A 13,982-nucleotide genomic window follows, 5' to 3' on the forward strand; every position below is an offset into this window, starting at 1 on the left:
GATTTTCAAAACGTTTTGTTACTCGTTGCCTATTTCCTTCTCGACTCAGGAGCTCCTCATAGTATTAGTGTAAAATAGAATTTTAATTTTAATTTATAAGCTATAATAATTCCCTCCCCACTAGGTACCAAATACCAAATACTCATGCCTTCCTACCCTTCCCATCTCTCTCTCTCTCTCTCTCTGAAAAAATTTCTATTTATGGTAAGGGCATAAGTGAGACGAGTAGAGTTATTAGCTCGCTCGAGCTCATCTCAAAAAATGGCTCATAAACCGAGTTTAATGAGCTAACTAGTCAAATTTGAGTCAGCCTTAACACGACATGTTAAGTCACAAGCTAGCTCTTTTAAAAAATATTAATATAAAATATGCTTAATATGTATTAGAGTTCAAGTATTAAATTATGAAAAATATTTAAAAATTGATATATTACTTTCTTATTCAAGTAATTTTGTATCATTTATATTCTAATTTCTTATTCTTGTTATATTTTTATTATAATTATTATTTGAATCATAATCCTTTTCTATCTTTCTTTATAGATAAGTTAGCTTGTAAGCAAGCTCAAAATCTCATAATTAAGCTCAAGCTGGAGCTCAAACTTGATTAATTAATCAAATTCAAGTTAGACTCAACTCAAACTCGATTTGATTCGATTCAACTCAACTCAAACTCAAACTCGACTCGCCTCGAGTCGACTCCACCCATTTTGGCTTTGTTGCTTCCAGGAAACTGCAATTTGTAAATTGAGAAGACCTGACGAGTCAACACAGAGAAACTATTAAACTTTGACTTCTCAGTAGCGTTGAAAATCTGACTCTCTTCTTCAGAATCACTTTTTTGAGAACTTTGAATCAAAATGGCCAAATTTTTTAATAGTAAAATTTTACAAAATTGAAAGTGATCCATACCTTTCGTTTGGCACGACTTTCTTACTACTTTTTAAAATAATTTTTTAGTATAAAAAATTTAATTTTTACACTAAAAAACTGCTTGAAGTAGTAAGAAAGTCGTCCCAAATAAAATCATAATCGCCATATATTATTAGTAGAAAATTTTAAAATTGATTTGAGTAGTTGCAGACTTTAAATATTTTTTTTTTTTTAGATAGAATGATATTTATCTTAATTTTTGATAAAAATTCAACACCAACAAAAATAGTTATTGGAGATCAAAAAAAAATTATGTGCAAAATCTAGGAAGGAAAAAATGAAGGGCCTGACCCAATTGTAAGTTTGTAACAATCCGCTATAAAATACGAGATACAAGAATCATCCTTTTCACATAGTTGAAGAAAATAAAATTATATACAATTGAGAATAATCGTTTGATTTCTCTTGTAGGAATTATAGAAGTTTGGTGTCCACAACGAGACAGTAAAACACAGCGTTAGTATTTAATGTTGATAGAAGTTTAGTGATTGTTGAATAGTTTCTAGTCTTGGCTATGGTTGCTTTCGCTTAGCCTCTCTTGTGTGGGCTGATCTTGGCACTGGTTGAAATCTTGTTGGGTCTTCTCTGCTTTTCGCACTAGTTGCTTCCTTGGGTGGCTCTTCTTTTGATCTTGGCTTTTGTTTTTTGTCTTTTCTTTTGCTTTTTTTTTTTATTAATCAAAATAAAAAAGCGGTTACAACAGCAAAAGGAAGGAAATAAAAACAAAAAAAAAAAAGACAGTCTCTCAAAACAAAAAACCCCGGGAACAAGCAACAAGAAATCCAAAAAACCCCGGGGGCTCAGTAGTCGACCGAGGCTACAAGCAACCTCGAAACCACACAAGGACCATCCAATAGAGGTTGCCACAAGTAGGCGACGAGGAAACGAGCCCCGGCCACATCATTGCCCTGCAACCAACATTCGAACCGAAAAACAATCCGATCAACTGTAAATACCGAATCATCTTCTTCGACCACCTCTTCCCCAAAATTTACCACGGCAATTACCAGAAATAGGTCTATCACGAACCATTTTAAAATCATTTCCAGGATCAGAATCAGAATCAGAATCAGAACCACACTCCGACGAATTGTGCAACCAATCACCATGTGATCTAACATCCACACCAGTCGTACCACCCACCTGAAGCATTAACGAATGGGAAGCAATTTCATTCACGGGAACTTCCACCAACTAATGAGAAACAACCAAATTTCCTTCATCAACCGGACGCTCAGAGAGAACAGAAACCCGAATCGGTTCAACGTGCTCAACTAGCACAGGGCTAGACAAAACACAACAATTATCAATCAAAACACCAGCCTGCACAGCCTCACCACACATCAACTGAGTCGAAGTCATCAGAACCAACCCATAATCCACCACATGATTTACAGAAGAGTTTACAATATCAGTTTCTATCGGATTAGCAGAAATTAACGAAGGATTACCCGGCAAACCCTCCAAACAAGCACTCTCCAAACCAGAGGGTAAGAAAGGCATAGCGTTAGGAGAAAGGTCCTTAGAAACCATTTCAGAAATAGCAACGCAAGCATTAGGAATGACCGTTTCATCCCTAGCTAAAACAGAGTTCACCAAATTAGGCACAATCAATTCATCTTGAATCCCAACATTCGATTCCAGAATAATCGGGGAGACAGTTTTAGCATTATGTTATACAGTTTTGGTTAAAACAGACGAATCTAAAGCAGCATTTTTAGAACGACATTCACCCACTGCATGACCGAAGCAACGACATTCACCACAAAAAATAGGAAATTCCTCCATTACAACATTTTGCACATATCCAAGCTTTTCGGAACCCAACCAAATACGATTAGGATAGGACTTATTGATATCCAGTTCAACTAAAATCCTAGCTACAGACGGTCTAGAACCCAAAGACGTAGCCTAATCAATTTTAAGAGGCTTACCAAAAATGGAAGCCAATCCATGTAGAATTTTAGGGGAAAAAAGATGCGGCTGTAAAGAAGGGAAAGATACCTAGATCGGGATTTCAGAAGATTCAACCCCTATATCAACAGAAGGAGACCATTTCGTAATTTTCATAAAGCAATTGAAAACCAGGTAGGATCTATGACAAAAGACACGGCAATAATCCAGGTCTTGTTCTAATTTGATAAGCACATGAGACGAATCCAGCAAAGTAACCGAAACATCACCATTAAGCTTAAGATTAAAGAAAAATTTTCTAATCGAGTCAAGAGATTGCCGTTTCGTAGGAAAGAATCCAACAAGAGCAAATTGAAAAGGAACATCCAAAGCCAAGATTTCTTCATCCGAAATCCACAGAGAAGGCATACCGCGAAAAGACGACACCTTAATTTTAGGGAAATCATTACAAGAGGAAGATCCCGAAAGAGCTTGAAGAAAAAAACGAGAAGAATTCGAAACCCCTAAAAATCCCGGATCAACCAATTTCGGGGCCATCCAGCGCGCGCCGGAAAGAAAAACACCCACAAAATCTCAGAGAAGAAACAAAAACCAGAAGAAAGTAAACTTCCCTGGAGACAAGCTTTAAACCCCCCACCGGAGACCTGAGAGCGGCACGCCGCCGCGAGGGTGAAAACCCTAGCAGAGCAAAAAAGGGGAAAGTAGTGGTATCATGTCTTTTCTTTTGCTTGATTGTGTATTTAGACTGAATCAAAGGCTTGTATGTTTTGCTTTAAATGTTGTATTTTAGAGGTTTTGGATTATGTTAGGAATTGTATCATTTCTTTTATTCAACCCATAAGGCTCTACAGTGGGTTCTAACCAACAAAAGAAATGGGTGATTGCTAGTGATGATAGCCGAAAAAAATTCAAGAGAATTTTTTAGTTCTATTAACTCTACAATCTCTTTTTTGCAGAGAACAATACCCTATTTATAATCTTTTTAATATAGAAATTTTACTAAATTTGATCAAAATCCAAAGCACTTTCACATATGATCTATATTATTTCCCTCGATCGTAAATTGTTCATAAAACATAAGTGTTTTAACTGTGACAGAATCAAGAGATTTTGGGCTCGATAGATTTGTCTTTGTCGAGTTGCACAACTTGACTATAAGCATACTATAATTGAAGCCCTTTGGACCATCAATTTATGTTCAGAAGTTTTCAAATATAATTTAAGTGTTTGATTTGAGCTTATTTGAAATTAGATTGAATCATTTGTAGCTACTGGATTTGCATTAAGATTAGTGCGTAATATTTTTTGGACAAAGAGTGCGCATTCTCTACGCCGCTTGAGAGGAAAGAACATTCAATGGCGATCTCTGTCATCCTTTGACGGTTCAAACAACAAGCAGACATTAGATAAAATGTTTCTCTCAGCTTAATATAACGCTCGTGCGTAGCTACCAAATACCAAATCCACCATCGTGCCTTCCTACCTCCCTTTCTCTCTCTAAATAATTAAATAAACATATGGGATTTCATGAAATTTTTTATTTTACAAATTTAATGGTTAGGGGCTAAAATTGAAATATGAGTTATTTGGGACCATATTGAGCTAAAAGTCATAATTGGTATATCTTATATGATCATATAATTTCTCGAAGTCGAATATGTTAGGGTATAGTTCTCTCATTGTTTTGTTCTTTAGTTTGCAATCACAATTTCGTTTGACTACTGCTTTGTTGTTGTTTTCTCGTTATTTTTTTGAAAATTTTTGTGATGAAAAGTTGCTTTTTTACAATCGTAGTTGCTCACGTATGGTACGTAGCTTTAAGAAAGCTACTGCACAATTTTTTGAAGAATATTATACTTATAATAATTTAAGAGATTATTTGCTTGTTTGGTTGATTGTACTCCTTTAAGTAGAGGAGACCAGTGACTAGAACTCTAGAAGTCCAACATAAATTCTCGTACTGATGTTGGGAGTCAGAATTAAAGCATGACGGCATGCATTGATATTATTAGCAGTGGTAACTGCAGAAGTTAGTTTGCATTGGTATATCTAGATGACAACGATCAGAAGATTGTATGAAAGACGATTGTATATGCAGGGGTGTCAATTTTCGGGTTCGGGTCGAACCCGAAAATGACCTGGCACTATTCGGGTTCGGGTCGACTTGACCTGTTTTTGCAAACGGGTTGATTTTCTAGACCCGAACTCGACCCACTTCGGGTCAACCTGACCCGACTCGCGGACTGAAGCGGGACGGGGACTGATGCGAGACGCGGACTGACGCGGGACATAAGCTGACGCCGGACGCATGACATGGACTGACGCGGGATGCAGATTGGCGCGAGTGACGCCGGATGCGGGCAGACGCCGGACGCAGGCAAATGCCGGATTGCGGGACGCGGGATGCGGTCTGACGCCGGATGCGGGCATACCCGTTTATGTGTCATTTCGGGTCATTCCTGGGTTCTCGGGTCAACCCGAACCCGACCCGATTTTTCAAACGGGACAGTTTTCTAGACCTGAACCAGACCTGCTTCAGGTTCGGATCAACCAAACCAGAAATTTTTAGGTCAGGTTCGGATCGGGTTCAATATTGACAGCTCGAGTATATGGGCGATGGTCTTCAGCAAATCGAGGCCGGACCACAATTGGGTGACAATGATGAATGGTCAAAGGATATCATAATACGTAGATAGTGTTTGATCTTAGCTCATTTAAACTTAAGTTGGACTACACTCAATATCATTAAGGTCATCTTGTTGTCAAGACACTCCGTTCAACTATAAATCGTTAAAATCAAAGTTTGGATAATCCTAAGTTTAATTTCAAAATTTTATAATTCAAATATGCATCAAAATTTGTGCTCAATTAAGATGACTTTTTTTATGAAATATCAATAAAAAACAAACAAATTCCCATCCTAAAAAATCAACTCCATAACAAAAGATAGAGATCATTCCTATTATAATTTTTTTGCCCAAACATCTGCCATAAGCACGTGGTCTTCAATTAATCAAGCCGTCACTTTTTTTGACTAATCAAAACCTTACCTCCAACTTATATTATTTCATCTATATTCTATCTATAAATACCACTCTTGCATCAAAGAAGAACTCACAAATCTCCTCAGCTCAACAAATTCACAGTTTCTGCACAAAATGGGTTCAGAATCTCATCAACTTCAAGCAGAAATCGACGCCTGCAACTACGCCATAACGCTCTGTAGCTTCTCTGTTCTTCCCATGACTCTCGCTACCGCCATAGAACTCGGCCTGTTCAAGCTTCTCTCTGCTGCTGGTCCTGGAGCTCAGCTTTCCGCTGAAGACTTTGTAGCTAAGCTGGCCAAAGATTCTACAAGCGACCATGCCGCTTCTAAGCTGGAGAGGCTTCTTCGTGTTCTTGCCAGCCACTCTGTCTTCACCTGCTCCACTGCAACAGACTCCCATGGCCGCACTGTTCATCGCTATGGAGCTTCTCCTGTTTGCAAGTACTTCACTCCAAACGAAGATGGAGTCTCTTTAGCCTCTCTTGCTATGATGAGCAATGATTTGGTCACCATTGAAAGCTGGTACTTAAGCAACTCATCATCTTTCAAGCCTGATTATGTTGAGCTTTTCTCTCTTGTCTAATCTTTCAACTTTTTGTTTGAAGGTATCATCTAAAGGATGCAATATTGCATGGGGGAGTGGCCTTTAACAGAGCTCATGGTGGACTGAATGAATTTGAGTACCATGCTACAGATCCAAGATTCAGCAAAGTTTTCAATGAGGGAATGAGAAGCCATTCTATAATAATCATGAAGAACATTCTGAAAATTTATGAGGGATTTGGGGATGTCAATGTGCTTGTTGATGTGTGTGGTGGAACTGGAGGAACACTCAGTATGATCACTGCAAAGCATCCTCATATCAAAGGGATTAACTTTGATCTCCCTCATGTTATTGCTCAAGCACCTCCTTTGCCAGGTAATTAATTTGCTAATCTATTCATTTTTGTTCCTGTTTAAGCTCTTGTAATTGAAACTTTTTTTTATTATTCTATGAGGCTTTAGTCTTAGCTCTTCTGATTGAGCGTATAGCTTGGTTATCTTCATTGATATGATATGTTATATTACTAAGATTTCTTTTGGAATAACTTTTTTACTGCTTTTTAAAGTAGTTTTTTAGTATAAAAATATTTGTGTTAGAAAGCTATTTTAAAATGCAGTAAAAAAGTTGTCTCAAATGAAGCCTAAGGGGTTGTTTGGTAGCATCCCGGATTTGATTTATGTACAATTTCGTAAATCCTCTAAATCCGGATTTTGAAAATCCTGAGAGGCTTAAATCCTGAAAAATGTTTGGTAACATTCATGATAAATCCTCTTAAATCTCATGCGACTGTTTGGCTATAGAGCAGGATTTACCGAGCGGATTCTTCCTCTAGTGCCATGCATTTCATAAATACATCAAAATACAGGATTTAGGAAATCCGGGATTTAGAGCAAATCGGTGGAATTTTGTTTTCCGCGAGATTTGGTTTTTTATTTTAGGCCGTGTGGCTGGATTTCGCTCAAATCCGCCTCAAATCCAGCCTAAATCCTGCTACCAAATAGCCCCTAAGTGTTTGAAAGCATTATTTTAATGGCTTTTTTTCTTCTTTTTTTGAAAGTGAGTTTTATTTTATTGATGTAGGAGTGGAGCATGTTGGAGGAGATGTGTTTGAAAGCATTCCCAGTGGAGATGCTTTGTTCTTGAAGGTGAGTTAGAGAATTAATTCATATGAAAACTCAAAATATTATTTATAAAGCTCTAAAAAGAAGGATAAATGAATGATTTTGATGATTAATTACCTGTAAGCAGTGGGTTCTCCATGACTGGAATGATGAAGACAGCTTGAGAATTCTGAAGAATTGCTGGAAAGCAGTTTCAGAGAATGGAAAGCTGATAATTGTAGATTCCATTCTGCCTGAAAGTCCAAACTCCACAGCTGCGACACATTGTATCTTGCATGCCGACATGTTTATGCTTCTGGAGAGCCCAAGTGGAAGAGAGAGGACAGAGAAAGAGTTCAGAGCTTTGGCCAAACAGTCTGGATTTTCTGGATTCAAAGTTCTCTGCAACTTCTCCAATGCTTGGATAATGGAGTTTAGCAAATAGTTAAGACATAAAGATAGTATGGTTGTTGAGTTTCTTCAAGTGGTTTTTTATTTTGGATTTTGTTGATGTTCCTCTTAAGCTATATATGCTATGAAATAAGAAAATTCAAGATGTTTTGTGATGACATAGTTTTATTTTGTTCAAAGAGATGTTAGATTATATAGAGGTTAAGGAAAATATGTACTTGTGCATATTCATGTGGGTATTTCATTGGTATCTAAGAGCATCTCCAACCGAACGCCAAACGAACGTATGGTGTCATTCGGTTGCTCTAGCCGAATCTTCCGCCATTTACTTGCGGGTGAACAGTGCCACGACAATATTGGCATGGCACTGTTCACCTACGCTATTTTGCTCTCTCAACTGAAAAAACACGCGAAAGGGAGAAGGGCGTTCGATTGGAGCAGCACCACGGCATTTTGGAGTTTTGTTGTATTTTGCCGTGAAAAATAGAGTTCTCCGTTGGAGATGCCCTAAAGGTTTTTATTGGAGAAATCAGCCTACTTGACATGAGGAGATTCATTATTCGGTTCTAAATGGAGATGTTGGAAGTGAAAGATTTGAAACCCGCAATCGTGCAAACTATCTTGACGCATTTTTTTATCTTAATAATATCGATAAATAAAATTACCATGAAGTATGATTCCACCATACTACATTGTAATATTTGCAGCATTCTACATGAAACTTGTTCTTCCAAATTATTTGGAGATTTTGATTCAAAATTTCGAAGGCATGAAAGCTACCTTCTCAAAGATAAATATTTCTAAAAATAAAAAATTCTAGCTGTGCTACTCAAGCCATATTATTAGAAATATTAAATATTAATTTATAAAGTATATATATATATATGACTGAAAAGAAGTTAGAAAAAATCTTTAAGGAAAAAAACTTTATATTCCCTAAATATTTAACTTCAAAGGGATTTACACTCACATCACACAACTTTTATATATTTACATATTCAACATTTAAATTTTAATATTTTAATATAATATTTAAACATCTCAATTACATGAAAATATTTCACTTAAAAATAATATTTCTAATATATTTACATAATTTAAAATTTAAAATATTATGTATATATGCAAAATCCCCCCTAAATTTTGAAGATATTTAATTGAGCCCTCTCCAATTGTTGCAGATGACGGTGCTTGAAAACTGCTGTACTGAATTTTGAGTCAAAGCATCATAAAAATCAAATTTATCCACAAAAAAAAAAGACTTCTCATTAATATTAAAAGTAGTCTTCAAATAACAATTAATTATGCCGTCGCCATTTTTGACTATTTAAAACCAAAATTTCACTTTAAGATTACGAACAAATCAAATCTCCTCAGCTTGTGCGGTCACCTGATGGTGTCCGAAGACGAATGGGAGCGCGTCATGTCACTTTTTTGCAGTGTACCGGTGCTGTGCACTGCTGTGTACCGGGTGACATGATGCGCTCTGATTCATCTCCAGATGATTCAGAATGACTGCACAGAATAATTTCCCCCCTCTCCACATAAATGGCGTTCAGAATCTCATCAAATTTAGGCTTGCAACAAAAATACATGAGAGTAAAATTTTAGCGAATGCTTACAACAAAATGACTTAACTAATTTGTAATTAAGAATCTCCACATAATATTTTATATGGAGGAGAACAGACTACCTTGTGAACTTGTAGGGATTCCTAGCTATAGATTTTGGTGGTTTATTTTAGTCATTATTAAAAATATTTTTTATATGATGAACATAGCCTCTCTCACAATCAAATTTCATATGGATAACTAAGAAGTATTTTGAGATAAGGGTTTGTTGGAGCTAAGTAAATTCCCCCTCTCCACATAATGGCTTCTCTCACCTCATTTAAAAACCAGAGAAGCTAAAAAAAGACCCTGTATTTGAATTACTTAGGCTTCATTTGAGGCGACTTTCTTACTGCTTCTTAAAGCAGCTTTTTTAAAATTTTGAACTAAAAAGCTGCTTTAAAAAGCAGTAAAAAACCCGTCCCAAATGAAGCCTTAGTCATAAGATAAATAGCACGCCCTCTGTATCTTCACTGGTAAAGATATAATACTCCAGTTTAGTCCTTTTTAAGAGCTAAATGTAATCAACAGTAGAGAATTATAACTAAAAGACTAACAACTTTCAGATTCAAACCAGTCATTGGGTGGGTTAGCCAAATAACAAAATGTATTTGGACTCAAGAACAAACAAGTCATTACAGGAGTAATAGCAACTGAGGAATCAAACCGTTTAAGTCTGGAGGCCATATATATCAAAGAGTCCAGCCCTGCATGAAATTGTTCTGAGCTCCAACGTTCCTTGGAATAGTTGCTTCAGATGATTCATAGTGAGGGTACCTGACGAACAGAAGTGTGTTAATTTATAAATGGCACAAAAATAAGGGATAGCTGGAAGTAATTACTTAGTAAGAGTTTTCAACCTTTCCAAAACTATATGGTGGTGCAACATAAAATCAAAGAGGAGATGCTTGCTGCCAAGGGAGATGTCCAAAATCTTCTTATTTGCAGAGGTCAAATATTTTGGGAATAGGTTTATAACTTAATTCATATCACCAAGAAAGGCGTCGTTGTTCTGCTCCATCAGATCCGCCATGAAGATTCCTCCTCCGCCTTCAAGCCCTCCGTCGATCCCACAAACTTCCACTCCAAGCCCGGCCCACGTGCGATCGCCTGCGACTGCTCACTCCACACGCTCCCGCACCCGCACAACTCTCGCAACCACACAGCTCCTGATCACTGCGCCGGCCTCCAGCGTGCATGTAGGGGTGTCAATTCGGGTCAACGGGTCGGGTTCGGGTCGAACCCGAAACTGACCCGGCACTGTTCGGGTCAACCCGAACCCGACCCGTTTTTAAAAACGGGTCAGGTTTCTGGACCCGAACCCGACCCGATTCGGGTCCGGGTCAACCCGACCCGACCCGAATGACCCGGAATTGACCCAAAATTGCTAATTTTCGGGTCAAAAATCGGGTCAATCTCGGGTTTTCGGGTCAAAATCGGGTCAAAAACAGGTCAATCTCGGGTTTTCGGGTCAAAAATGAGTTTTCGTGTCACTTTCGGGTCAATTTCGGGTTGGCGGGTCAACCCGAACCCGACCCGATTTTTAAAACGGGTTGATTTCATGAACCCGAACCCGACCCGTTTCGGGTTTGGGTTGACCCGAACCCGGATTTTTCCGGGTCGGGTTCGGGTCGTGTTTCGTGTCGTGTCAAAAATTGACACCCCTACGTGCATGTCTCCATGCTAAGAACTTTCCTCCTTGTTTCGCCCGATCAGCTCCACCAGGCCCTGATACCACTTGTTAGACCATTTTTTGGAGGAAGATCGATCTTGAACTTCTTGGGAGAGAGAGGCGAGGAAGAAAGAGATAACATATTTTAAGAGGAAAACTATCTAAAGTTTTATTTTATTTTCCCCAATCTTTACATAAACCTATACCATCTATATATAGGTATTGAAAATTGGTGTGGTGTATTGCATAGCAACCTAATCTAAAACTGGGCCAATTCTGACTAATAGTACTTGTAGAAATTTAGGAAAAGCCTTGGCTGAAATCTAATTTCAGTAATTTCAGAAAAACCAACAACAAGAAAATTAAGAATATAACACACAAAAACACTTTTTTAATGAAAATTTTATGAAAGAAAATACAAGACACAAGTGGATCCTCAATTGGAGAGGAAGATTCGGCTCTCCCAAATCTCTAGCGCTGCTAGAGCCCAAAACCTAAGAGATCTCAAATTTCAGCCAAATTCTAGATGTCCTAACCCTTGAAAAAAAAATACTATTTAATACATAAAATTTAAAAGGAAATATCTAACCAACCCCTATTGTGAAATTTCCCTACTAAATCCCTTCAAAAACCTTCCTAAATAGCTAAGTCGGACCTAGGCAGTCAGAACGTGCATACAGGAGGCGGAGAAGTTCCACTTGTTTCGCACGATTCGGTCACGTAGGACCGGCTGGACCGGTCTAAAAATACTCCCCTCCCAAAGACCCACATTGTCCTCAAGGTGGAAAGATGGCATCCTCCATTCCATCTTCATCACAAACGGTAAGAATCTGAAGAGTTTGGTCCTTATACCTGTATCCCGGCGTATACCTCTCGTCACATCTTAAACAGAGCCCCTTCACCCTTTTCTCCTATAATTTCATTTATGTGAGCTTCTTGGAGTTGTCCCCATGCCTTCCTCTTACTACAGTCTTCACTTTCAAAGTCTTCCTAAAAGAATCCGATGTTGGCTCCGTGGGTGCCAAAAAGATGGTGATCATCCTATATGAGCCTCCTGAGCTGCTACCTCCCATTCCTCTCTCCAAGTGCCTCTGATCCTCCACCAACTGAGCTAGCTCCATAGACTCTCCTAAGTCACGAGGCTACATCACTATAATCGTTGCGCAGATCTTTGGTTTCAGTCCCTTCATAAAGTTCTCCTCCAATATAGTCTCTGGAAACCAATCCAGTCGACTAGCAAGTTACTCGAATTGCTCACGGTACTCCATTGTCCTCTCCTGCATCAAAGCGAAGAACTGCTCATAGAAGTCCCCTCCTCCGCTAGTTTGGAAACATTCCAACAAGCAATACTTAAACTCCCTCCAGGTCCTTATCGGTTGCCTCGTATCTCTCCACTGGTACCATGATAAAGCTTTCCCTTCCAAGCACATCCCGATTGCCGTCAATCTCTCCCCCTCCGTCAACATGTTGACGGTAAAGTACCTTTTCACCTTGTAGATCGACTCATTGGGACCCTCTCCCTCAAAAATAGGCATCTTCAGCTTCCTCATCATCAGATCGCCTCCATTCCCTTCATAATTTCCCCTTTCCCAAGGGGGAGGTTCCCCTCAAGTGTCCTAATCATCCCTTATACATTCATATCCAAGCATTTCATTAAATTTCCACATTCTCCTTTCAAATTCAGCCCCCTTGGATCATAACAAACCCCTCCCCTTTCAAATCCATCCCCCTCCCCCTCAAACATATTGACGGTAAAGTACCTTTCCACCTTGTAGATCCACTCATAGGCATCCTCTCCCTCAAAAATAGGCATCTTCAGCTTCCTCACCATCAAATCACCTCCATTCCCTCTGTTCCCTTCATAATTTCCCCTTTCCCAAGAGGGAGGTTCCCCCCAAGTGTCCTAATTATCTTTTCTACGTTCATATCCAAGCATTTCATTAAATTCTCACATTCTCCTTTCAAATTCAACCCTCCTTGGATCATAACAAACCCCTCCCCTTTCAAATTCATCCCCCTGGTTATAATTATCACTTTCCCTTTCAAATCCCCCGCCCCTCTCATCTACAAAGCACATCTTCATTCTTGCCCTACCTCCTCATGCCTCTCCCCATACCCTCTACCCGACTCCTCCCTAGTAATAGTATATAGGAGAAGTATTATATCTTCTTTCTTTCAAGTCTCCAACTCCTGATCTTTCCTTTGCCTTATTGAATTAGAGTTTTCCCCGCATACTAGGTTGTTGGAGGCGTCCCTCTCCTCTGACGATGCCGTTTTGGATTGGCCCTCGAGCAACTCCTTCAACATCTCCCCCAAGTAGGAAAAAATCTCATACATCTTCTCGTAGGTGGCTAAAATTTGATTTTTGACATCTAAAAGTTGAGTGTGGAGATCTGAAATTTTAATTTTCAATTATCTGATCTCCCATTCAAACACTTCTACCTCTCTTCCTGCCATGGGAACTTGGATTAAGCTCCAATAGCAAAGAGCAACAAATTTGAGAAGAATTCTGGCCTCCAATCAGCAAAAACAATAAGATAAGATCGGATACAGAACGCAGCAAAATTCAGTGAGGAAGGCTTCTATTTCAGCCCAGGAAATTGCTTTGATACCAATTTGATAGGTAGTGCTTGTAGAAACTTAAGAAAAGCCTTGGCAGAAATCTAATTTCAGTAATTTCATAAAACCAACGACAAGAAAATCAGGAATAAAACACACAAACACTTTGTTATTGAAAGTTTTCAATTGGAGAA

General features: G+C 38.5%; 2 protein-coding genes across 3 annotated transcripts in view; one reads left to right on the top strand and one right to left on the bottom strand.

The window, feature by feature from the left end:
* The first annotated feature begins 5,946 nt into the window (after window positions 1–5,946).
* LOC110101663 (tricetin 3',4',5'-O-trimethyltransferase) lies at window positions 5,947–8,109 on the top strand. Its single transcript, XM_020829656.2, has 4 exons — window positions 5,947–6,414; window positions 6,498–6,811; window positions 7,517–7,581; window positions 7,685–8,109. The coding sequence occupies exons 1-4, from the start codon at window positions 6,005–6,007 to the stop codon at window positions 7,979–7,981; spliced, it is 1,086 nt and encodes a 361-aa protein (XP_020685315.1). The 5' UTR covers window positions 5,947–6,004; the 3' UTR covers window positions 7,982–8,109.
* Window positions 8,110–10,058: 1,949 nt separating this feature from the next.
* LOC110101756 (truncated transcription factor CAULIFLOWER A) overlaps window positions 10,059–13,982 on the bottom strand; it is a 29,895-nt gene continuing 25,971 nt past the window's right edge. For both annotated transcript variants that reach the window (XM_028696583.1, XM_028696584.1), the window contains one exon: window positions 10,059–10,334. In XM_028696583.1, the coding sequence (XP_028552416.1) occupies window positions 10,250–10,334 (85 nt within the window). In that variant the 3' untranslated portion in view covers window positions 10,059–10,249. The remainder of the gene's footprint in view (window positions 10,335–13,982) is intronic.

The sequence above is a fragment of the Dendrobium catenatum genome, unplaced genomic scaffold (assembly GCF_001605985.2).
Source record: "Dendrobium catenatum unplaced genomic scaffold, ASM160598v2 fragScaff_scaffold_772, whole genome shotgun sequence".
NCBI lineage: Eukaryota > Viridiplantae > Streptophyta > Magnoliopsida > Asparagales > Orchidaceae > Dendrobium > Dendrobium catenatum.